The following is a 25235-nucleotide window of genomic DNA, read 5'->3' as shown; positions in this document are numbered from 1 at the left end:
AATCGTCAATCACTACTCTTCACAGGAACCAAGAAACTGAAGCTACTTAAAATTCAATTAACAGATCGAAGGTTTTATTGGCGGTGTGGGAAAAAATGTTGTTGATTTATAATATATATTAACGTGAGAATATTAACCACTATAGTTTGTGTCTCTGAAATATTAAAGTACCCAGGGAAATACAAAAACATGGAAGCCTATATAAGAAACCCCACATCCCACGACGATTAAATGTGCTAGACCCAAATTACTTTTCGAAAGAGGGAAAGAAAATAAGAATGTCCCAAATACATGCATATATATACATGACTCTAGGAAAAAGGGCTTTGGTATAATCACCCTAAAAAATTCAAACTTATAAATATGCTGCACGTATTTTGCTATTTAACTGGCTCTAACACAATTTTCAAGAGAATACCTAAATTACAGACTTGGGGTTTATAGGAGCAAGGAGAATGAGACATATAGAGAAAGCGAGCATATAAAATATTTAATATACCATTACTTATCAAAAATCTATATATATATATATATATATTTAATAAACCATGCGTTCAAAACTATTCAATTAGGATGACACTAAAATCATGTTGTATGGGTCGAACTAGCCATCTAATCGGGGTTCATGTTAACAACTCATAATGTTGCACCGCTCACTGTTCTGTGGCTGAAACCTTTGGATGTTAGCTCTTTGTCTATTTGGGGTCCATTGGTTTATGCCGAAGAGGGTGGTGGATTTATTGGCATGGTGGAAGGGGAGGTTTTCTAGGCATTGTAATGGAGATATTTGGATGCAATTTCATTGTGTGTCATGTGGACCATTTGGAAGGAAAGAAACAATAGGGTGTTTGAGTTGAGGACATTGACTGATCTATGATACTGGTCAAGTGAGCGTTGCTGAACTCATTATATGAGCGGATGGTGGCTTTGTTCAATCATTCTTTTTCTAGAATTTTGGACTTTATTGATTGCTGTAATTTTCTTTAATTGTGCTGCACTACTAGTACACTTCCTGAGTGCTACTGTTTTGTATGTTTTTCCATATCAATAAAGCTTTCTTACTTATCCAAAAATAAAATGTTGCATAATTTAAGAACTTCTCTGTTCACAAGCCAGTCCCCAGCCTAGATAAGAAAGATTTTGCTAAATAAGTTTTTAAACTTCACCAAGCATCCACACTACATAAGCCTACGTACCCTGACATCAATCAATTAAAACTAAATAGAAATTGGAGAATTAGTTGGCCAGATAAAGGCCCTCATTTGCATCTGTACTATTAGCTACTGCAAGAATTGAGCCATATCGATTACTGATGCACAAACAATTCTGAGACACAGACTACACAGATACAACAACATGTTGATACACATTCCTACAAATCCGCCACATGCACATTAACTTCTGCATTGATACGGCATTCAATTGAATGTCCTCTGAGCACAATATCTTCCTATATAAAAAATCCAAGTCATAAATTACATACATTGTATTTTATGTTTAGGACTTCTTTCATTTCCCTTTTTCTTTATTTTTTGGGGGGTGTGGGGAAGTAACTATGGCACCAGGGTATCACTGACTAGCAAATAAAACTAAAAATGCCCATAATTAAGGTATCCCTTTTTCACTACCTGTTTGTACCGGAGTTTTTCTCCCATAGCTACAAGAATTTGTTCCTCAATCAAGTCCACAGAGGAAATCATTTCTGTCACAGGATGCTCAACCTGAATCCCGCCAAAAAAAAAGGGAAAACATTATATAATTAGTACACCCTAAAACAGGTAAGCTTTTAGACACGCTTATGTAAATCCACATTCTCAAGAAATATTTCTACCTGGATCCGAGTGTTCATTTCCATAAAGTAGAAGGAACCTCTTTCATCCAAAAGGAACTCAACTGTTCCAACACCAATGTAACCTATAGATGCTGCTGCTGCAACCGCTGCGTCACCCATTGCTTTCCTCAACTCTGGGGTCAGTGCAGGAGAGGGTGCTTCTTCCAGCAGCTTTTGATTCCGTCTCTGAACAAAAGCCATAGTCAAGAGAGCTTACTACTCGCATTTCAAAAGTAGTTGAAAGAGACTTTATAAAAACAAAAAGCCTTTCAAAAAAAGCCTCATAAATTTAGTGTACAAACATAACAAAACAAAAGCCAAAATGTGGATAAAAGTTGGGACATAAGTTCTATATTTTCTTGAATTGTTGCTATCAAAAGCCCATAAAAAATTGACCACCTTCATATATTTCCATTTGCCTATAGAACTTTAAACATGGTTATTCACTTTTGGATATGAAGCAAACTCCATTTTCATGTCTAAATTAAAAAAAAAAAAAAAAAACACTCTGAAATCAGTTTGACAAAATGTTCCAAAAATAAAAGGAATGAGTTCTGGTACCTGGATGCTGCAATCACGCTCTCCAAAGTGGACGACATTACCATATTTATCTGCAAGAACCTGTAAACCATATTGTATGGCAGGGATGAAGTTAAAGTTCCAAGTAGTATTTAGATGGAAAATTAAAATTAAAAAGATTGTAAATTTTACCCTTTTTCATTTTTATGTTAGTCATCTTTTTTTTGTTTTTTTGTTTTTTAAATTTTATTTTATAATTAGTTGGCCAATATTATCTTACTATTCCATGTGTCAACAACTCAATAAGTACGATGTTAAGTTGTCAACAAACAAGTGAGAATTAGGTACATGATATCTGCACTCCACACCATAAAAAAATAAAATAAAATAAAAACACACACACACACATTCTCAGTTCCAGAATAAACCTATCCATCAGACTTGAAAACGTTTTATGGTTATGAACACTTGGTCCTAAATCAACAGCCCAGAATTCATTTGAGAATGTTAAGAGATCACACATTTAAAAAGACATCTAAACACCCACCCAGAAATTACCTGGAACTCAATGTGCCTAGGATTTTGAATGTACTTCTCCAAATAAACTCCATCATTTCCAAATGCAGCTGCTGCCTCACTCTTGGCTTGCTGCAATTAAACCAGACCCAATTTAATACAAATTTCAAAGGAACTATACAAATAAAATTCTTTGTAGCAAATATTTGTTAAGATTAAATTGTACTATTTAGTTTTTAGTAAACATTTCAAGCCAAATATGATATATAAAATCAATTATCTGAGAGGACGCAAACAAACCATCATGGAAAACAGGGTAAATCATATCTCATGAAATAGATTGATTAAATTTATCAGAAGAAAATTTCATAAACTAATGCACATAAGTAGTGAAAATGTATATACAACCAATTTCAAGTCATGCAACAACCTCAGCAGCAGCAATGGCAGCAAAAGGATAATTAGATGGAGAGATAGAATCAAGACTTTATCAAGCATTTACAGCAGTTCTGAATGTACAAGATGCTAAAATGTTATATTAGGAATTTGATGTAGTACTGGGCAGTGTAACTTTAACAAAAGTTACACGAGGTGTAACTTCCTAATTTCACTGAGTGACAGACATATTATTGGCTTTAGAAACCCAAATTTAGCCTGCAGGCGTGAATACAGTCAGTATCCTTCTTGATTATTTAAAAATATCCATCATAACAGTTTGGGTCTTTAGTAGTACAAACTCTCAGGTTAACACAATAGCTTTTGTTCACTCAATTATCACAAACTAGCAAAACAAAGAGTAAACTTCCTTTTTTCAGTCATTCTAATTTCTATCAACGGTTCCAATTGGTTAATCAGATTTAGCATCAGTAACTCAATATTTATTTGACATTAGAATTTGATGTCTAAGTAATAAACTAATAATACAATTGAGATCTCAGCTTTAAACTCTGTATAAAGCAATTACTACATTTCTCGGTCTAATTTTCATTGTATTCTCCTTGTTACTGTCTCTAAGCTTTTAAAAAATTGAAGTGTAACCTTCTGAGTTTCTTTTCCAGTTTAGGCTAAGCTTTTCAAATATGCTGCATTGTGGACAAGTATCTTTTTCTTAAGTACCAAACATATAAGCAACTAGCAAAAACTTCAGAGATTTCACAAAAATTGTTTATTTTATACTCCATCAGTCAAAAGGGGAAGAGAAAAGAATAAACACACCAACACAACAACATAATTTCATAATCTATTACAACTATTTTTAATAGGTAAAATCAGACATGCATTAAGTGGATTTTGAACCCACACCTTCACCCTATACACCATTCTTACATAGGAAGGAGGTGCTAACGTAACATTATAAGTATACCTTGCAAGAGGAATGTCAGGAAGAAAACTAAATTTTACAGAAGTTCAAACATCAGACAGTATTTAATATAGCAGGCATCCGCCCAAGTAACATAACAGGAAAAACATGCATTTGGGGCAATACCTGTAGCAACTTCACAAACTCATCAGGTTCTTTAGCTAGACGCATGCCACGGCCACCACCACCTGCTGTTGCCTTGAAAGTATAATATGTTTGTCAGTTCACAGAAAATTCAATAAGGAATAAAGATAAGATTTTAATACTTCATTTACCTATGAATATATATATACATATATATATATATATATTAATACTTCATTTAATTTTAGAGTTGTATAAATTGGGCAAGACAGGGACCCTGAAATCTCAGAAAAGTTACACCAATCCCCATCCATTAAACATTTCGTATTTGTTTCTTGTCCTTTTCTTTTCTGCAATCATATGGATACAATTTCAGACAGGACTTACTGACAGTATTTTTATACTTTTTTCACTATTCCACCAAATGCTAAGATTGACCCCTTCTAAAGGATTCATATCCATTGACGAAAGGCAAAAACTGTTTCATCATTAAAGCTTTTATTTAATCTCTTATACCCACATGATTGATAAATACTCATGTAAAAATATATAAAATATACAAAAAAAGTATAAGATGCATGATTGATGCCACAACGGAAATATTAGAAAATCAAACATAAGGTCAAAGATAAAGAACAAAAAACCTTTGGTAGAATTAAGAGTAAAGGAAACAGCATGGCAGCAAATGTCTTCAGATAATCATCATCATGACCAAACTTTGAGTTGGCATTCTCCAGGCATAAAATAGCTACATCAGTAGCTAGACTATTTTTATCTGATGAACCTGTAAACAGAAACAGAACAACAAATGAGACATGTTTTATAACGGACTACACGACAAAGAAAGAAATATAATTTAGCAATAAAATTAAAATAATTGGAGAATTAAGGAAAAAGCCCTTTACCATTTCTGGGTTCAACAGCAGCATATTATTATTCTCCTGTCAAATTTAAAAGAGAAATGAAACAAGATTAATCCAGTTCATTGGTGAAGATATCTTTGCAAACAGTAAATTAATAATAGTTAGTGCAAGTGCAAATTGTATTGGAATGAAAGGCAAAAATTTGCTTCTCTCTCACAACGTCTTTAAATAGTTGGTTTAATGGAGACTGATCTACAGACCCTTTTATTTTCTCTGAACTTGATGCACTTCATATCCATAACCTTCCCAAAACCATGTCCAAAATAAATTAATCACATGAATTGGACCGGTTTAAGTAACTACAAATATATTCTTTGAGTAAAAAATAATCCCAAAAAAGCGGATATGAATATTAGTTGTAAATGATGCTGTTCATTTTCTGAAATACTGATCTATTTTATAGTTTCCACCAAGCATGCAAATGACTCACAAACAAAATATAAACGTAGGAATTATATCATTGATGATAAATAAACCTGAATCATTGGTGTATCAAAATAAATTAATCTCCAACCAAAAAGAAATAAAGATCAATACCAAAAGAGACACACAAAACAGAACCAGCAGCAGCAGCAAATAATGAAAACACACACACAAAACACACACAAAGAAATAATGAAAACACACACACAAAACAGAACCAGCAGCAGCAGCAAAAAAAAGACTGTTTTCTAATAATTTTTTGCTAAGCAATTAACCCATTGGCTAATACAAAACTAATCTCAGAACTCAGATCACCAATTTGTTGAGTCACAACTTTCAAGCACCGATTAGTAAAGTAAAACCTGTTCTTTGGGCAGAAACTAAGCATCCAAGGGTATAGGCAAATGTTAATTAGATGTACTTAGGCTTGGCAGCCCAAGACTTTACCATAGTAGCAGACAATGGCCATTGATTTAACCGCCAAAGTCAAGAGTAGTTGCTTACCGTCTTCTACACCCGCATCACTGTCATTTTGGCCCCCTTCAACCACTTGTTCCCATCACCTACTTCGAAAAATGTATGTTAAAACCATATTGATCTCCATAATAATATCATGAAGTAATCAATAGTAGATTGAAATGTGAAAAGAGGAATACCACTAGTTATAAAGTGTGTTGTTTGACATTTAGCTTTGAGTTACCTTTTTTGAATCTTATGCCGTCTAGTATAATAAGGAGGAGGTCTTGCATGTCTTTCGTCAGATGCCTCGGGCCCAGCATTGTGTCCATGTTTGTGCCCCCCTGTCCCACAAGGAGGTGCCTTTGATATGCGTTTCGGCCGACCTTCTGCCACTGCAGGTAACCCAACAGTCTGCTCAGCCTGAACATGGGGTAGGTCGATGGCTGAAGAAGGGCCAGTAGGGGTACTATGGGAGGGTGGCTCTTGCTGCATGTCAGGTGGGGTTGGATCAATACCCAGGTCAAAGGATGGAATAGGTGACAACTGAGGAAGTGACTGTGGGATGGGTGGACGAATGTCGGACCCAGGACAAGGATGTGGGGTGGGTGGAGGGATGGTGGGGCGAGGAGATGGATGTGGGGTGGGTGAAGGGATGGTGGGGCTAGTGGATGGATGTGGGGTGGATGAAGGGATGGTGGGGCTAGGGGATGGATGTGGGATGGTGGAGCTAGGGGATGGATGTGGGATGGTGGGGCTAGGGGATGGATGTGGGGTGGATGAAGGAATAGTGGGGCTAGGGGATGGATGTGGGGTGGATGGAGAGGGATCAGGGGTAGGGACAACCCTCGGGGTAGCAACAGGTCGAAAAGGGCGACATCTGGCCGGAGCTGTGCTCGTGCTTGGGCCTTCAGTAGTACTTGGGCCCGTAGGGGTAGCTGCCTCCTCATTCAGGGCCTCAGGTATAGGAGGTTGTACACGTTCAATCGCATGCACGGCCGTCAGCACCTCAGTAATGTCCTTGTGGTCCTCCGTGCCCACTGGGTGACGCCTCAACAAACGGACATATCCTTCAATCTACACATGGAAAACCACACATTAGTAATGCAATACGAAATCAACAATGCCAATCGATAATAAATACAATGTTGGTTCTGAATTTGATTCCAACCAACCATTATTGCAAATTATAAGGAGACTAAGTGCTAAGCAGAAAATATAGTAACATATATCATGTTCTCTAAACAGTGGTTTCATGGTTGGAAGTACAGTAAGATGTAGAAGACATTGAGAAGTTACCAGCACAGTCACTATAGCACCGGGCCTATCGATGAACCTCCGAGTTACCCTTTTGAACCAGTCGTGGTACTCGTGCTGTGGAGGCATATCACCAAGTACTGCTTCACAACGCCGTTGAAGGCGATTACCCCACTCATCGATATGCACAGCATGTTTTCTCGTCCAATCAACACCGACCTTCCCCCTCAAATCAATGGCATGAAGCACTGTGTCAGTGTCAACATCGCGGGGAATTTCTTGGATCATCCCAAATTGACGAACGACACGATCCGGTGTATGTTTTTCTACTAGGTGGAAACATACAAGCGGCACCGTTGCCGTCCACACGGCCCTCCCTGCAACGCACTACGGCGGAAGGTCCTCTAACTCAGCTTCATATGGCTGCCACACCACCTACAACAGCCACAAAACAAGTACACAACACATTAGACAACAATGTTTATAATTCAAAGCTCACCAAACCTATATCTTGTTCTTAAACATGTAAAACAATGCATTTTCATACCTGGGCTGGCAACATTGAAGCTATTTGCTTGCGATACCTGTCCCTGAAGATGTGGGCGGGCCTATTTTTCTTGTTTGGAACCCACAACCACCTACAATCAAGAACAATGGATCAATATCTACAACTTTCGTACTAAGATAATTCCAATGTTAAAACTATAATGTAATCACATAAAAATACTGAGATGTACGTTATAGATATTTACTTAATTAATAATATCACTAGAATAAGAAACAGTCCGTATAAAAAATAAAGCACGTTCAAGCCACATGACAGTCATTGTATTAGAGTATATTAACTTAATCATATATATTGAACCTCAGTTTAAAAATTTGTTATGTTCACATAAAAAATTGCTAGAAGCCTTTAAAATAAATAAATAAAATTAAGTTACATGATTGTGGGCTTAGGTAATGATCACATAATGTATATGACGTGCATGAGGTAGAAACTTACTTCAGGGACAGTGGACCACGCACTGGAGGACCATAAGCACCCATTGGCGGGCCATGCTCAACTGCTGGACACAAATAGGGGAACCTAGCCCATGCCCAATACTGGACCAATAGTAAGCACCCACCAATCTGACTGGTGTCCTCGCTTGCCCTGCATAGCTCTCGGTACAACCATGCAAGGCAAGCACTTCCCCAACTGTACCTTCGTGGGTTGCGAAGGTCTTCCAACTGCTGCACCCACATTAGATGCACCCTATCGCCGGATTTGTCCATGAAAATTGTGTCCCCCAGTAGCGCTAGGATGTAGCATCGTGCGTACTTATGCAGCTGATCCTCTTCAGCATTAGGCGGCAATGGATTAGCAACTTGCTCCAAAAGCCAGTTGATGAGAATCCTCTGACCCATAAGTTGCTTATGGTTGCCTTCATTTCTAGGTTGAAAGCCAAGGAAGTCCCGGCACACATCCACCCACGTTTTCTGCGTGCTCCCTGTTATAGCGTCACCATCAACAGGAAGCCCGAGAAGAACCTCCACATCCTGCAATGTGATGGTGACCTCACCATGTGGCATGTGGAATGTGTGAGTCTCGGGCCGCCATCGCTCCACTAAGGCCGTTATCAGGCCATGGTCAATCTCTCTACCCGGGACCCACAGGAGTCCCTCCAAACCAACTGCCTTGATGATGTTCCTGAGTCGGTCGTCAACCATTGGCTCTCGATTGGAGAACTCTGAACTACGGCTACGGCAGGTAATGGACCCTGGATCCTGCACAGAACAGAACCATGGATTAATATATGACAGCAAATGCATGTACATTGTATGAATTAAATGCATGTACATTAGTTAAATCTTTAGTGTTGTGTTTTACCTGTCCATTCCAGATAGCTTCGGACCGATGCTTCAACTGCTGTGACAACACCGACGTGTCAATGGGTCCAGGCTGTGTATAGTCAATCCGCCCAGCATTTGTAGCAGCCATACTACAGAAGAAAGTAAAAGAAAGTCAATAATTGAAATAGAATCAAATAAAATATCCCAACACAGTAAATGCAGGCAATGCAAGAACTTAGCAAATAAAATAAAAAATATAACACTACGGATATATTACATTAACAAGAAAAGATAAATTAAAAAAGTTATAAATATAAAGATAAAGGCATATCAACAAATAACAGCACTGCCTCTGCCCCCAATTTCAGTTTTCTTCCTTGATAAGTATTTTATCCTACTTTTCCATTCAACAATAATTTAATGAACCAAGTTTGTAACCAACAGCTTAAAACTAAATTAGTCTGCATATCGTCTCAAGGGCAATTGTATAGTTAAAGCAAAAAAAATGTGTTAAAGTAATTTCATGTGTGAAACTTGAACCCTTGTGCTCTGATAGTAATATAAATTGCTCAAGATATAGCATTTCCCTATCTGAAAGTTCAAGCACGAATCCTACCAAAGAGACGGGTAAGATGACTAAAAACAAAAATGGAAGCAGAAGAAAAAAAGAAAGAAAGAAAGAAATACTTCAAGAGAAACCAGCAACTAATTCAAGCTCTTAACTTTTATGTTAGTGCAATCCTTTCAATTGGTTAGTTGCAAACAATGTTTACTTGTCCCCTAGTCACTATTGGACACCATCGCATGGAAAATACAATGGACCATTCATAAAAGCATTTGTTTCTTTTGTAAGTAAAACAGATGATTAAAGAATCATAAAAGCATTTGTTCTCCATATTCTTACAGAAAAAGATGACCTCATCACCCTTTGTTTGGTTCAAGATATCATCATACTTCAGAAGAAGATTATCTCATCACACTTCAAGAAAGTTTCACCCTAACAAATAAATCCCAGAGAACTTGAAAGCTTATAGATGAAAAAGAGGATTAACAATGTAATCTCATCTAACATAAAACCACTGAAACACTGTAGAACAGAACAACAGCAATATGAACTTAGCACGGAACAAGCTGAATATGATAGGTACTATATCTGTATGATGTCTCAAATTCTAACAAAAGTTATGCCAAACTTGCTTCTAGAGGATCATTATGCATGATTGAATGTATAGTAGTCATCATTCATAGATTATGGTAAGGGAAGTGTCAAGCATCAAACTGGACACAGATGATATGCAAGAAAATTAAATTAAAGAGAATTTTATGATTCCACTTCTTTAGTAGCAACAAAGTTCATGAATCTGATAGATTTAAATGGGGAAAAGTAAGATACATATCAAATCTTTCTGCCTGTAAAAATCTTGAGTGCAATTAAGGTAAAGAAGCGAACAAAGTAGGCATTAGTAAATTCTCATTCTTATTTCCTACATACAAACAAATATATAAACCACCAGGATTAATTTCATTAGCCTTGCTCAATTTTCAAAAACAAAAATCAATAATATCTTTTACTCACAGATATTGAAGCAAATAACATAGTGAACTCAAAATAAGAGTTAGATACTACTTCCCTCCTTCAAAACAAAATTTAGAAACAATGGTATGAGAACATAGAGTGGGTGAGGTTAATCTCACAATAGGTAGGTTCAACACATTTGGCCCTAATGCAAGTAACATATGTACAAGCATACATTCCTACATGTATATATACACACGTACATACATATGTACATATTTATCCATCATATATAGTGACATTTCTCAGATGAATAATAATTATAATGGCAGTCAACTGGTTTCAAGCTGATAAGGTCAGAATCGTCAGATAACCTGAGTGAACCCAACAGGCATCCAAAACCAGCAATTCATTTCAAGATGGTTACAGATACTAATTAATTAAACAAGACCTTAACTTTAACTGCTTAAACCAGGCTTCAAATGTTCTCCAAGATACACTCATATTTGTCATAACACAAGAAGAGTAACTAAAAGGAAATTAAGTAGTCAACTCTCATAATAACCGTAAAATTGATAATGGCAGTCAATACACATGATAAAATTATAGAATGGGCCTCTATCCAGTACAAGAATGTCAGCAAAGTACCAGCATAGCAAAAAAACACCGTGAAGTAAAATAGAAAAAAACTTTGATTTTTCCCACTGTTTCTCGGCAACCAAACAGCGACTGAAGACAAAGCCACTCACCTTTCCTTTTAGTTTTGAGAGACGGTCTGAATCGAATGCCGTGGCTTTGTGAAATCTTTTGGCGAAGCGAAGGCGATCAATGTGGAGCTTCAGAGTGGAGACTGTGAGAGAACAGTGAAAGAGGAGAGGCTGCGCGAGGGAGAGAGGAGAGGCTGCGCGAGGGAGAGAGGAGAGACTGCGCGAGGGAGAGAGGAGAGGCTGAGGTTCAGTGTGAGAGAGAGGGTGGGTGAGAGGGAGGAGTCTGCTCTTTGTCTCGGTGAGTGAGAGTGGAGAATGTTCAGGTGAGAGGCGTTAAATTCGAATAAACCCCAAATTGAAATCGAGTCTTAGAGACTCGGTTTCTGTTTTCCACGTGGACAACGTGGACCAACCACGTCAGACCCAAATGGCCATGTCACATAAATCGAGTCTCTAAGACTCGATTTCCAGGTGGAGGCCACGTGGGCAAAACGCCACATCATTCTGGACAAACCGAGACTCAGAGGCTCGATTTATAGCCCAAAATCGAGCCTCTGAGACTCGAGATGTTAGTTTACGATATACTTTGCAAACCGGGCCTGCTAACTATATAGTTAGAAACTTAGGGTTATTTTGCTATTTCGTCCGATAATGGATACCCCAGATTCAGGTAGTGTGGTTTCGAAGCGGTCATTGAGAAAGAAAGCGGGTTTGCGGAATTATGATGAGAATTTGATGGATGAGCTCATTGAGAAGCATTTGGGTGGTGCTTTCAAGAAGAGGAATAGAACGAAGGCGGATTTGGAGAAAGAGATGGAAACTGAGGCAATGATTGCGCTGTCTCTTGGGTTCCCAATTGATGCGCTGCTTGAGGAGGAGATTGAAGCTAGGGTGGTGAGTGAATTGGGTTGCGAGGAGCAGAATGATTATATTGTTGTGAGGAATCATATACTAGCAAGGTGGAGGGATAATGTGCGGGTGTGGCTTTTGAAAGGACATGTTAAAGAAACTGTGAGTAGTGAGTATGAACATGTTTTTATATGTTCAGCTTATGATTTTCTTTTGTTCAGTGGGTATATTAATTTTGGGGTTTCTCCTACATTTATCTCTCGTATGCCAGGGGAAGCAACAGAAGGGTCAGTGATAATTGTTGGTGCAGGACTTGCTGGGTTAGCAGCAGCAAGGCAGCTGTTGTCTTTTGGGTTCAAAGTGATTGTTGTAGAAGGTAGAAATCATTCTGGTGGAAGAGTTTATACTCAAAAGATGGATCAGGTAACGAGTTATTTGCTGCTGTGGACCTTAGTGGTAGTGTTATTACTGGTATCCATGCTAATCCAGTAGGAGTTTTGGCCAGGCAACTTTCTATACCACTTCATAAGGTCAGAAAGGTTTTCTGCCCTTTGTTCAAGCCTGATGGAGCCCCTGTTGATAAGGTAATTGATTCCAATGTTGAAATCATTTTTAATAAGTTGCTCGATAAAGTTACTGAACTGAGACAAATTGTAAGAGTGATTTGCAAATGATATTTCCCTGGGTTCAGTTTTGGAAACACTTAGGCAATTGTATGCTGTGGCTAAAAGTACGGAGGAGAGGCAACTTCTTCATTGGCATCTTGCAAATTTGGAATATGCGAATGCTCGATGTCTATCAGAACTGTCAGCTGCCTATTGGGATCAGGATGATCCTTACGAAATGTGTGGGGACCACTGCTTTCTTGCTGGAGGTAATTGGAGACTGATAAAAGCATTATGTGAAGGAGTTCCTATACTCTATGGAAAGACTGTCAATACTATTAGATATGGAAATGAAGGCATTGAGGTGATAGCCGGGGACCAAAAGTTTCAGGCAGATATGGTCCTGTGCACTGTACCTCTTGGAGTTCTAAAGAAAAGAACTATCAGATTTGAACCAGAATTACCACAAAGAAAGCTGGCAGCCATTGAGAGGTTGGGATTTGGGCTGCTGAATAAAGTTGCAATGGTATTTCCACATGTTTTCTGGGGAGAAGACATAGACACATTTGGATGTCTAAGTGAACACAGTGATGAAGCGTGGAGAGTTTTTTTTGTTTTACAGTTATCATACTGTTTCTGGGGGTCCAGTACTTGTTGCACTGGTGGCTGGATAAGCTGCACAAATATTTGAGTCCACAGATCCATCCATTTTGCTCCATCGTGTTCTAAGAATCCTAAGAGGTATGATTTTTCTTAAATTGACAAATATTGTAAGATTTCTTGTTTTTCACTGTCTTCCTTTCCAAAGCTTGATTGAGTCTAGCTTCTTCTTAGCATTTACATTTCTCTTTACAGGTATATTTAGTCCTAAAGGTATTGGGTAATCAGCTGTTCTTTGCTGGTGAGGCCACAAATAGGCAATATCCAGCCAGCATGCATGGTGCCTTCTTAAGTGGCTTAAGAGAAGCTTCACGCATTTATCGAGCCACCAGGGGCCGCTAAAATAATCTGAGGAAACTCACGCAGAGGACTATTGGACCTAGCAGTGATTTGCTGTTAGATTCCCTTGGTGCCCTCTCCTTTGATTGGAATTTTAACAATACATTGGCTATTCTCACATCAGCAGTTCTAGGCTTCTTGCTACAGTGGTCAGGTGCCTTAGCAATTGGGTAAGCAACCTCTTAAGCTTTAAGTAGGGTTTCTTAAACAACTTATGTAAACCATTTACAACTAATTTTCATATTCCATAAATTCTATAAAATTTTCTTAAAAGCTATTCCTAAAAAATAATTATTCCTTAAGAGATGGGAATAGCTATTCCTGAACACTCTTTAATAGTTTATACAAAATTACATATATATAAATTCTATAAAATGATATAACACATTAGAAATGAAAACGAGTAAATAGTTGAGAAATTATAAATTTTATTTATTATATATGATATTGTTTTTTCTCATACAATGTTTCTGCATTTTCTATAAGGAAAAAATGTTGTTAGTATGTGTTAGAAGTGGTTGTTTGGCTTTTTGTAAAATTCTTTGGTATGATGCGCCGACATGGGTGATAGTACTATGTGAAATTTTGGGAGGATGTATGGTGTGGGGAGCCTGTTGAAGTAGGAATAAGGATTTGCCCCCTGGTTGAAATAAAGAAGTTGCTCAGCTTAGTGGCAAGCATTTGTTGGAAGAAGAGGGTGGGGTTCCTGCTGGGCCTGTGTCTTGTTAATGTAATGTTTCATGTTTTCTTACCTCAGGAGTAGCTTAATTCTATTTTGATCTTTGTGAAAATCTGAAGGTTTGAGTCCCAAGTCAGCTTTGACTTAGTGTACTTCCCTTGGAACAGGTCATTGGAAAAGCACTTGTCCTTCAGGTATGTATCTCCTTTGCCACTGTATGACGATAATTTCCTTTAGACTGCTGAACCTGAACTTTTGCAATATGTACTCAATTTCACAGTTCCTGTCAATGAGATCGTTGAAGCAGTTAATTCAAGGATGGGCATGAAGGTTGTCATGGACGAGCTTGAAGCCAAAAGATGTAAGCTTAAATACATTGATTGATTGCCTGACATATCTATCATCACAAAGCGATTGTCCCAAATAATTATTTCTCCTGATACATCATCTTAGGAATACACTTATAAAAAAAAAAAAAAAAATTCATCATAGTTATCATACATTTATGATCTATTTATTTATAGTGTGCTGCTTATTGAGCAACAATAATTTAGACATGGTCATCATCAGTCTTGCTGAAACAGAGTTTTCAGTCACCTGAATACTAGAGTTTTAAAAAACTTGGGTAGCATCTGAAGTCAAATCCAGAGTGTAGTTTTTAAAAAAATTTATGGACAACTTTAAGCTCTAATCTGTTCCATTAGAGAGCACAGTTCTGTTTCTAGGCATAAAAAGAAGTTCTGCTGTATGTGTTTTTGGCACAGTGTTTTTCTCCAAATAGGTTTTGAGGAACCTCCTTCAACCCGTTACATGGTGATCAGATGACCTTGCAGACATGCTTAATAATTCACATGCCAAACAAGTTACATGAGTATATGCTACTATGACCTAATTGTACTGCATATTTAAAGGACTTCTCTTGGTGGTTATAATTATTGTGCCCTTTCTTGTTATAATTACTATGACCTAATTGTACTGCATATTATACATGGTAAAATTATTAACAAAAATGGATAGGAGGACCAATATGAAAACGAAATCATAGACATTGACTTGTAGTCTTGTGATGCTTTTTAGTTCTTTCCTACGAAGTTTCTGTCCTGAGACCATGGATTAACATAGGCTTTGATTCTCCTCATTGTTACAACTAGCAAAGAGGGTTGCACAACTAGTCCTGTGGCTGATCTTTTAAGTGGTCTTTTCCTTTCTTTCATTTCCTGTGCCCCAGACCCGAAGACCCAGATAATCAAAAAAACAAACCCAAAGCTGACCCAAGTTTCTCCATTAACGAAACAGCATTTCAGCTTTTTAAATCCATTTTTGGTGTGCTCCCGCAATTTGAGATACCTCTCTATACTCTGAAAAATCTTATTTATTTATTTATTATTACTAATTTTTAGTTTTCGTCATAGCACTTGTAAACTTGGCAAAAGATGAAGCAGTTAAGTCTGGAATTATATTGTAGGTCACTGGTTCATGACAATCTACTTTTTTTTATTCATTTGTTTTAGAAACAGAGTTGTTGGTTGTTGGTAGTTCTCATTTGTCAAGTACTATTATTATTATTATCTGCAAATATTATTGTTATTAGTTAATCATTATTATGAACATTTCTATTTTTAAAAATATCCTTGATATAGTGTTGGATAAGTGATAATCAGTATGACAAAAATAATATCTCGTGAATATTTGAGATGTCAACCACTATTTTAATTTTTTGTTCGTGAGGATTGATTGATATTTGATTATTAATTATTTATTTAATACTTCGATTTTTCTCATAGATTTTTGTATTTTTCCAATATATTGATCCGTAACCCAATATATTAAGTTGGGGGGGGGGGGGGGGGACCAATTTTGTGTTATTGATGTGTTAAGTGGTGATGTGCACACTATAAAGCCAAAAGTGTAGTTTAGTTTGAGGTTTTTATAAAATTTTTTGGTAGTCCATAGGTAGAGGGGCAGCATGTTGCACGCTCTTCCATCAATAGGGAAACCAATGAGAAAGGTTTGACACTAAAGAAGATGGTGGAAGAGTTTGAGAATCCCATTGATGCGTTGAGGACGCTAAGGGAGTTGAAGCTTCTTACACATATTCACCATGAAAATGAAATTGCGAGATTCATGTTATGATGCCAATTCACAGGACGAGCTTGAACGACGTGTATTTGGTTCACGAACTTATGGATATGGATCTTCATCATATCATTAACCCCTCGCAGCCGCTTTCTGGTGACCATTGGAAATATTTTTGATTTCAGGTATTAATAAGTTCTCTCAAGTAGTGGTATGGTGTTTTTTCAATTTTTACTATTTTCACCTATGTTGGTTACTTGGTACTAATTTGGTAACCAAAGAAAACATGATGATGAGGGACTATGTTTGTATTTGGTTCCTTGGTATGTAGATTAATACTAGTTTTCTGAAGTATGAATTTCGATTATTCTGTTCATAACAAATATTTGGCCAATTTTTTGAGACCGGATATTGCCTTTAGTACAGAAGTTCTCTGAAACTATAGTATATAGATATTCACTTATTAAATAGCTACTCTACGTTTAAGTACATGTTAAATTAGAGGTCTATTTGAATTTAACACTAAGGGGCAACATGTTGCACCCAAACTAGCTATTTTATAAAGTAAGTGAGATTTATTGATTAATTAAGTTTGTTTTACTGTCCATAATATGGCAATAATACAATATAATAATTTTTTTTTAAATAAATAATTATAAAATACCGTTTTTGTCCCTAATCTTTCATATATATTTTTTTGTCTCTAAAATTTTCGGAAGTTCACTTTTTGTGCTGAAGTCAAATTGTTTGTCTTATATGGCTTAACACAGTCTTGATGTGGTAAGCATGTTGACAAATTTAATATGTTTTTAAAATTAAAAACACGTGGCAGAAAATGACTTGCTTCTGTGGATTCAAATTATCATAGTCTCTAAAGCTGAAATGGAAACTGCTACGCTACAGTCGATTGTCTCAAACGACGACCCCAACTCAAGTACTTAACTATAAAAATACACAAGGACGGAGGTTGTTGTTTATCACTGTATTGCTAGGTTGGGGTTGTCGGTTGAGGCAATCTTCCCAACTATGGCGATGAGGTTTTCTTTCAGTGTTGGGGGTTTGGGGATGTTTGAGATTGAAGCGGCATGGGGTGAGGGACAAATTTGTTTCACTAGCTATTTGTAATTCACATGCCAATCATTGTGCTCCATAATTTTTTAAGGGTCATGGTAACGAGTACCATTAGGGCAATTGTTAATAATCCAATATGGTTAGGAAAGGTTTGACACTATTATTATGGGAAACAAAAAAAGTTTTTGATATATTAATTGTTGTTGTGCCTGAAATTTTTTTTTTTCATAAATTAATATTGTCCAAGTCTTATCAATTTGTTAAGCCACGTAGGATATATAAACTGTACGCACAAAGATAGATAGAAGCTTGAAAAATAAAACATTTTGTTTTGTTTTAGGGAGGAAAATTGAACACTCTTTTGGTATAACTATATTTCAACCAACTTACGGAGAACAAGCAAATAGGAAATTTTGCAAAAAGCTATATTCAAACGCTCTAACTATTTGTTTGAAAACAATTTATCTACCTTTTCTTGCTGAAAGTATGCACAGGAAAGTAATAAAATAAAAAAAAAAACAAATAGATTATAGAAGCAATTAAAGTTGATCCTTTCCATCTTTTGCACTGTAAAACCACTGATTACTAAAATATTGTGTTATGTTAATTGCACCTTGTACAAATTGTGTCTTCGGTGAAATCTTTGTTTATTACTATCACTTTTTATTGAACGCTGGCCTTTTTTTTTTTTTTTTTTTTATGTTTATAGATTGAATTTTTCCTCACATGAATTATAGGGATTTTGACGGTAACTTATGATTAAATAAAACATGTCAAATATTCATTATGAAGTTCTTTTCTATATATTAAGAAAAAACTCAGGTAGAGCTCTGGCGTGGTTTCCCATGTTTTATGCCAAAACTTTGGGGTTGGCAGAAGTCGTCAATAGGCTAGTCAGTGGAGGTTAGCTTCATGATTGAATTAGCAAAGTTCATTTTCTTATTGGGATGTACATGCGTCTTCACATGTTTGAATTAAGATGTATGGCGGGTTTGTTTGTGGGTAAATGCATACGGGGTAGAAAGTGCCTGAAAAATGTAAACTGTGATTTTGGAGGGAGTTACAATACCAAGAAACATTGTTAAAAAAAAAAATTATCCTCACATTACCATTGGAAATGATATATGCATTGAAGTGTTAATTAAAAAGGAGTTTACGTCACTTGAAAAAAAAAAAAAAAAAAAGTCTTCAGGTGATTGCCTTATTGCTATCAATTTTACCTAACTAATATAGCCAATGGAATATGATTAATTGCCTTGTTTAGTGTTTCATGTTAGATTTAAAAATGAGTCGGCACTCTTCATTTTTGTAGGACAATAGCAAATGCAGATTTGAAGCTGGATTTGTCCCTCCATCCCTAATGAACTTTGAAAACCACCTGCAGCCAAGAGACCATAACTCTTTGCAGATGCCTCAAGCCAGTTAACCACAAAATCAACTCCATATATTGAAAGTGGTTCAAGTCTCCAACGACTATATGTCCATAAACTCACATCATAACCCACACCGCCAAATAAAATCAATGATTGGGTAGAAATGTTGCTGATTTCGTCAATTTTTGGAGGTTCATATGGTGGCCGGTTTTCAAGTTCTGCTTTAGTAGCAGCGGGATTCTCTTTAGCTTTAATGATTCTTTCTTGACGAGATTCTTCTTGCTTCCTTAGGTCTTCCATTTCTTTATATTTTTCCCTCGTACTTGCACCCCCTATAGAAAATGTAAATGAATGTAAACCTGAGGATTTAGGATTTCAAGAGTGATACTGTCATTGAAAGCAGCTAGAGACTATCTTTCTCTTGAATTTCACAGCCAAGTGTCTGACATAGTAGCTTACTCCTATCAAGTACACATCTTATATTTATTCCATTATGGGAAATGGCTACTCTATTGTGACTCTGGTGTTAGATGCTGGAACATTTTCACTGTTCAATTCTAATCTGCAGGAAATTGGATTACACATCTTATATTTTTTGCCTGTTCCATGCTTGCGTTGGCCTGGTTTTACCTTCACTGGCGAAATTGAGGACAATGTATGTTAAAGTAAGTTTTCTATCTTATAACTTTTGAACAGTCAGCTATACTTTTTGTCAAGAAAGAATCTTCTATGGTGCCTTGTAGTTGTACGTTTCTTGTCACACAATTGTATTTATTCTCAGGTTTGGAGGTTCATTTAAGCATGTTGTATAGGGGGTCTAGGTACGAGGGAAAAATTTAACGAAATGGAAGACCTAAGGAGCAAGAAGAATCTCGTCAAGAAAGAATCATTAAGCTAAAGAGAATGTCGCTGCTGCTGAAGCAGAACTTGAAAACCGGCCACCATATAAACCTCCAAAAAAGGACGAAATCAGCAACATTTCTACCCAATGATTGATTTTATCTGGCGGTGTGGGTTATGATGTGAGTTTATGGACATATAGTCGTTGGAGACTTGAACCACTTTCAATATATGGAGTTGATTTTGTGGTTAACTGGCTTGAGGCATCTGCAAAGAGTTATTGATTAATAGTTTTTTTTTGCTATCATAAAATGTATTGGTGTACGTATAAAATAAATGTGATCTTCTTGTTGTATTGGTGCAATAGTCCCCAATGGATCACATTGTATGTATAGGTATTCTAATTGCAACTGTAAAGTATGGAATAATACATGTGGTCAGATATTTTAGATTTTATGTTGTAACTTCTTCAGTTACATCAATCTTCAATCCAATTCAAGTACTTAACTTCTGCTGTTGTCCAATGCATGCTTTTATTTATACAAAAATCTAATTTCTTCTGTTGATAAGCCATGTATAAGAGGAAATTTCTTTATGTCTTTCAAACTAAACTATTTAATTCCAGAAGTTGCTCAATTGAACACCTTGTATTTTAGTTTTTTTTTAATAGTTTTGTTATTTATCTGAAATTAGTGAAAAATCTTAGAAATCGAACATTTGAAACTTGATTTTTGGAGTGGAAATCCAGTTTCAAAGGCTCGCTTCCTTGTGAATAATTCCAAAAGAATTCGGGTTTTAAAGGCTACATTTTCAGTGATTTTTTTAAAATATGAGATCGTTGAAAAGTTTATTTCCAAATTACTAGTCGAGTTCCAAAGGCTTGATTTTTAGTGGCCTTTTTTTTAAAAAAAATTCCGTCCAAATCGAGCCTTTGAAATTTTATTTCCATTTAAAATCAAGTTTCAAAGACTCGATTTTGAGTGGTTTTTTAAAAAATAACATCCCATCAAAATCGAGCCCTTGAGACTCGATTTTAATGGTTTAAAAAAAACGTCAAAATGAAGCCTTCGAAACTTATTTCCATTAAAAATCGAGTTTCAAAGGCTCGATTTTTAGTGGGTTTTTTTTAAAAAAATATCCCGTCAAAATCGAGCCTTTGAAACTTTATTTTCAATGAAAATCGAGTTTCAAAGACTCGATTTTTAGTGGTTTTTATACCCCGTCAAAATCGAGCCTTTGAAACTTTATTTCCATTCAAAATCGAGTTTCAAAGACTCGATTTTAAGTGGCTTTGTAAATTGCTGTGGAAACGGTCCGTTGAGGGAATTTAGGCAACCCAATGTAAATCGAGTTTCAAAGACTCGATTTACACTAGGATTTTGTTTTCATTTTTTTTGCAGCTACTCTGCAACAGTACAACAGTAAACAAGAATTAGTTTTCCCTTCCCCTACAACACAAAAGCTAGCTAGGCAAAAGCTGTACAACTCAACTAATGTAACGAGTACAATGGATAACAAATAGTTCAATTACAACAACATTCAGCAATAAACAAAATACAGAAAATAACAACTAACTAAAAATGAACATAGTCTACATTCGGCAACAACATTGAACAATAAAAAAAATAACACTTGTAGATAACCACAACATTCAGCACTTCTCCATACAGAAGATAACCACAAGTTCCACGTACATTGCCAAAACTTCAATAGAGTCTCCGCTCGCCTGACAAACATGAAAATACAATCGTTAGTTTCCAAATGCGAAGAACAAAAACCAAATGACAATCATAGCATATTATATAAAAACAGTGAGGGCACTTGCCTAGTTTGTAGCACTACCACTTGTCGAAGCCCTACGGGAATTGGGACAGCTTCTGCGGTTATGCCCTTCTTGATGACACACTCCACATCACTGCCTCGGTTGAATCTCCCTCAAGTCCGGATCTTCCCTCCGGCTTCCTCGTTCTCGTCGTACCCCGTCCATTTCATTCCTTATTCTTGAGGCCACAGGACGACCTTTGGCCCGCAATAGCTGTGGGTCAGGCACCCACCGTGGTCCGCGAACGTCCCTCCACAATGACTCTGACTTTGGCACCACAAAATGATGTGAATATGTGTGAATGGCATTGTTCAAACTGTAACATGGGTCAATATAGCTGGTCGCATCGAGGTGCAGACCTTGAAGAACTTTAATTGCATGTGAATAAGGTATCTTCAAGTTTTGCCACTTTCCGCAACCACATATTCTATCAAATACGTGCACTTCATGACTGTGGTTTCCCCCTCCACCTCTATGGTCGTTGTACGGGGTAAGCACTTGATATACACCAGTTTCATGATTAAAATTCCTCACAGTGTGGCCTGCGGTTTTCTGCGCATTTTTGTTATAGATCTCCATTGCATAATCACTCCACACCTTACCTCGAGAGAGATCTTCCGTAATTTTTTTATGTCGATCGTGGAAATATGCAATAAGTTTGGACCAAGTGAACTCAACCATTGCCGCAATGGGCAAACCGCGGGCACCTTTAAGTACCCCATTAAAGCACTTAGAGATATTGGTTATCATTGCCCCGTAACGTCTTCCACCATCATGTGACTGGGTCCATTTGTCCAGATCCTCACTGGTTAAATATGTGTATGGCATACAGCGTGCAACATAGTGAGCAGTAGGGTCTACACCCCTCAGTAAATTAATCTCGGCCTCCTTAATGATTTGCATTATGGATTCAAATTTAGCTTCATGGGTCGCATATCCAGCTTTCAAGGCTAATGCCTTTAGAATCGGGTCATCAAAGCGTCTGTTGTAGTTGCTAGCAACATGTCGAAGGCAATATCGGTGATATACCTGTTCTGTTCCGTCCCTCCTTCTAGGCCACTGTCGAATGGCGTTTTTGATACCTTTATGTCGGTCAGAAATAATGCAAATGCCGTTGGCAGGTATAACATGCTCAATCGAAGCCTTGAGACACTCTAAAAACCACCCCCAACTAGCCTCTGATTCCTTATCCACAACAGCAAAGGCAAGAGGCAAAACCTTTTGGTTGGCATCAGTTGCCATTGCAATCATCAAAACCCCTTTGTATTTACCATACAAATGAGTCCCATCAATACTAATCACTGGCCTACAATATCGGAATGCAGCAATGTATGGAGTAAATGCCCAATATACATAGCGTAGTAACGCAGAATTCTCGTATGGCCTAGGTATGGTGTGATAATTGTACTGGGTACCCGAATCCTGATCCAAGTATGCCAACAACAACTTTCGCAACCTTTGGTAAGAGTCCTCCCAATCCCCAAATATCTTAGCAATTGCCTTTTGGTTTGCGTCCCATACTTTATAGTAAGAAAGCTCATGTTTATACTTAGTATGCATGATGTCCCAGAGATCTTGTATACGAGCAGTGTGGTTTTGTCGCAATTTTCCCACAATTTCTGATGCAACAAAATTAGAATCCATCATTTTACCGTCTCTTCGTAGGCCAAAGGGTATACAAGTGTGTGGACCCACATAAGACGTGACCATCCATAGACCATTAAGTTTAACCTTCATGAATGCCCCAACGTACCACTTGCAGTTGTCGTCAACGCATGCAGTGCACAATTTAGTTTTGGTCGTCCTCTGGATTATAAAATTTCTATTATCATTTGCTGCGTATATTATCAATGCACGCTTCACCGCCTCTTTATTTGCAAAAGTCAACCCTTTATGAAAATGCATCCCATCTTCCCAAGTAGAAACAAATGGTATCTGAAGACGTGAATGATCAACCATATTTTCCCAAGTATTTGCGTAAAATGAGTCGGCAGGAGGTCTGTAGGCAGTAGTCGTATTTGTATCATGCTGGATGCCAATATCATCATCTGCATCACCTTCATCATGGTACTCCATATTTTCCTCTTCAAAATTGGGAACAACTTCATGGTCATCCATATCGTTCTCAAAGTCGCCTCGCTCAATCCTCTCTTCGTATTCATCCACGTCATCAATATTTTCACCATCATTCGCGGCATGATCTTCGTCTTCGTCTTCCTCCTCTAAATGTGTCTCTTGAGGATGGAGGGGTTCACCAGTATTGGCAACATGATCTTGAGATGGGAGCGTATAACCTCCCATTGTATACTCTTTCATTGTAGTACATCCATCATCTAGGGCTGTAAATTGTAAAGCTGTAGTTGTTTCTTGCACCACCTCAGTATTTATGTCAACAAGCGGCTCCGAACTTACGTACAACTCAGCAGCATTTACTTGGGGCATTTTTTGGATCCTATTAAACATCATCTTTACATGTTTGTCTTCTTTGATCGCCATATACCCGTAATTTATCCGTTCATGAAGGACTTCTTGTGGGTAACGATAAATAATCTTGATATCATACCAAGCAGGGTTCAAACTCAATGAGTGCATTATTTTCCTCTTCAAATCATCCAACATCTTCAACTTACGACGTATCATCATATAGTAGCATTCAATACCCGGCCCTCTAAATGGGAATCCGTCAATCTCTCCAAGATTGTCAAGGGGTCCACCATAGTATACATTTATATCAATATTCTTCAGAGATTGTGAACCTATTTAGAGAGTAAAGTATAATATGTTAGTGACATATTTTATCTCTTTTATTTAACATCAATTAGAAAACCTTGAATATCTACTCAAAGTACAAAAATTACAACTTCTCACCCCACAATTGCATATACTCACCCTACATCACATACAAACACACTCAATCATTATCATTTCGTACTCAAACAAATAAAAAAATTAAAGACAAAACTCACCCCCATTACAAAATTTCGACTCAGTTCTAACAAAAATATAAATAAAAATATCAAACCAAACAACAAAAGTCATGAGGATGTGCAAATGAATGAGTGCAATTTGATCATGAGCAATCAAAATTAGACATATCATCTAATTTCAAAATCAAGGCATTAATATACAGTTAAATATACCATATGTAATATACAAACTCAAATTTAATACAAATTATGGAGAAAAGGAAGCAGATAAATTCACCGAAAGCTAGCAAAAAGACTTCCTAGGTCATGAATAAAATATATATATATATATCTTTCTCCTCACTTTCTAAAATAGATATATATATATATATAAATATATATAAATATAAATATATATATATATATATATATGTATGTATGTAAAAATATATATATATATATATGTATGTATGTAAATATATATATATATGTATGTATGTATGTATGTAAATATATATATATATATATATGTATGTATCTTTCTCCTCACTTTCTAAAATAGATATATATATAAATATATTTATATAAAT

The 25235-nt window shown here is 36.7% G+C and overlaps 3 protein-coding genes and 1 pseudogene across 3 annotated transcripts; 1 reads left to right on the top strand and 3 right to left on the bottom strand.

Moving 5' to 3' along the window:
• Positions 1-1236: 1236 nt before the first annotated feature.
• On the bottom strand, positions 1237-6125 carry LOC142635775 (biotin carboxylase 1, chloroplastic-like). Its single transcript, XM_075809867.1, has 9 exons — positions 6104-6125; positions 4955-5094; positions 4353-4424; positions 2909-2998; positions 2393-2452; positions 1832-2017; positions 1629-1721; positions 1394-1450; positions 1237-1338 (listed from the first exon to the last, which is right to left on the bottom strand). The coding sequence occupies exons 1-9, from the start codon at positions 6123-6125 to the stop codon at positions 1237-1239; spliced, it is 822 nt and encodes a 273-aa protein (XP_075665982.1).
• Positions 6126-6352: 227 nt separating this feature from the next.
• Positions 6353-7765, bottom strand: LOC142633904 (uncharacterized). The gene is made up of 3 exons (XM_075808166.1): positions 7412-7765; positions 6922-7189; positions 6353-6789 (listed from the first exon to the last, which is right to left on the bottom strand). Exons 1-3 carry the CDS (start codon positions 7655-7657, stop codon positions 6353-6355), a joined length of 951 nt encoding a protein of 316 aa, XP_075664281.1. The 5' UTR covers positions 7658-7765.
• Positions 7757-9350, bottom strand: LOC142635774 (serine/threonine-protein phosphatase 7 long form homolog). The gene is made up of 4 exons (XM_075809866.1): positions 9240-9350; positions 8373-9136; positions 7917-8007; positions 7757-7804 (listed from the first exon to the last, which is right to left on the bottom strand). The coding sequence occupies exons 1-4, from the start codon at positions 9348-9350 to the stop codon at positions 7757-7759; spliced, it is 1014 nt and encodes a 337-aa protein (XP_075665981.1).
• A 2726-nt stretch (positions 9351-12076) lies between these two features.
• Positions 12077-14918, top strand: LOC142637362 (lysine-specific histone demethylase 1 homolog 2-like; annotated as a pseudogene).
• The last annotated feature ends 10317 nt before the right edge of the window (positions 14919-25235 follow it).

The sequence above is a fragment of the Castanea sativa genome, chromosome 5 (genome assembly GCF_040712315.1).
Source record: "Castanea sativa cultivar Marrone di Chiusa Pesio chromosome 5, ASM4071231v1".
Classification (NCBI taxonomy): Eukaryota; Viridiplantae; Streptophyta; class Magnoliopsida; order Fagales; family Fagaceae; genus Castanea; species Castanea sativa.
The sequence above is the reverse complement of the archived record's forward strand: the minus strand, read 5'-3'. Positions and strand labels throughout refer to the sequence as shown.

Coding starts and splice junctions, on each gene's coding strand:
- LOC142635775 (XM_075809867.1), bottom strand. CDS start 6,125: ATGGCCATTGTCTGCTACTATG. Junction 5,095..6,103: donor GGCCATTGTCTGCTACTATG/GTAAAGTCTTGG, acceptor TTCTGTTTACAG/GTTCATCAGATAAAAATAGT. Junction 4,425..4,954: donor TACTCTTAATTCTACCAAAG/GTTTTTTGTTCT, acceptor TATACTTTCAAG/GCAACAGCAGGTGGTGGTGG.
- LOC142633904 (XM_075808166.1), bottom strand. CDS start 7,657: ATGATCCAAGAAATTCCCCGCGATGTTGACACTGACACAGTGCTTCAT. Junction 7,190..7,411: donor GTGCTATAGTGACTGTGCTG/GTAACTTCTCAA, acceptor TTCCATGTGTAG/ATTGAAGGATATGTCCGTTT. Junction 6,790..6,921: donor TCCCTCTCCATCCACCCCAC/ATCCATCCCCTA, acceptor CATCCACCCCAC/ATCCATCCACTAGCCCCACC.
- LOC142635774 (XM_075809866.1), bottom strand. CDS start 9,350: ATGGCTGCTACAAATGCTGGGCGGATTGACTATACACAGCCTGGACCC. Junction 9,137..9,239: donor AAGCTATCTGGAATGGACAG/GTAAAACACAAC, acceptor TGTTCTGTGCAG/GATCCAGGGTCCATTACCTG. Junction 8,008..8,372: donor CGTGGTCCACTGTCCCTGAA/GTAAGTTTCTAC, acceptor TCTTGATTGTAG/GTGGTTGTGGGTTCCAAACA.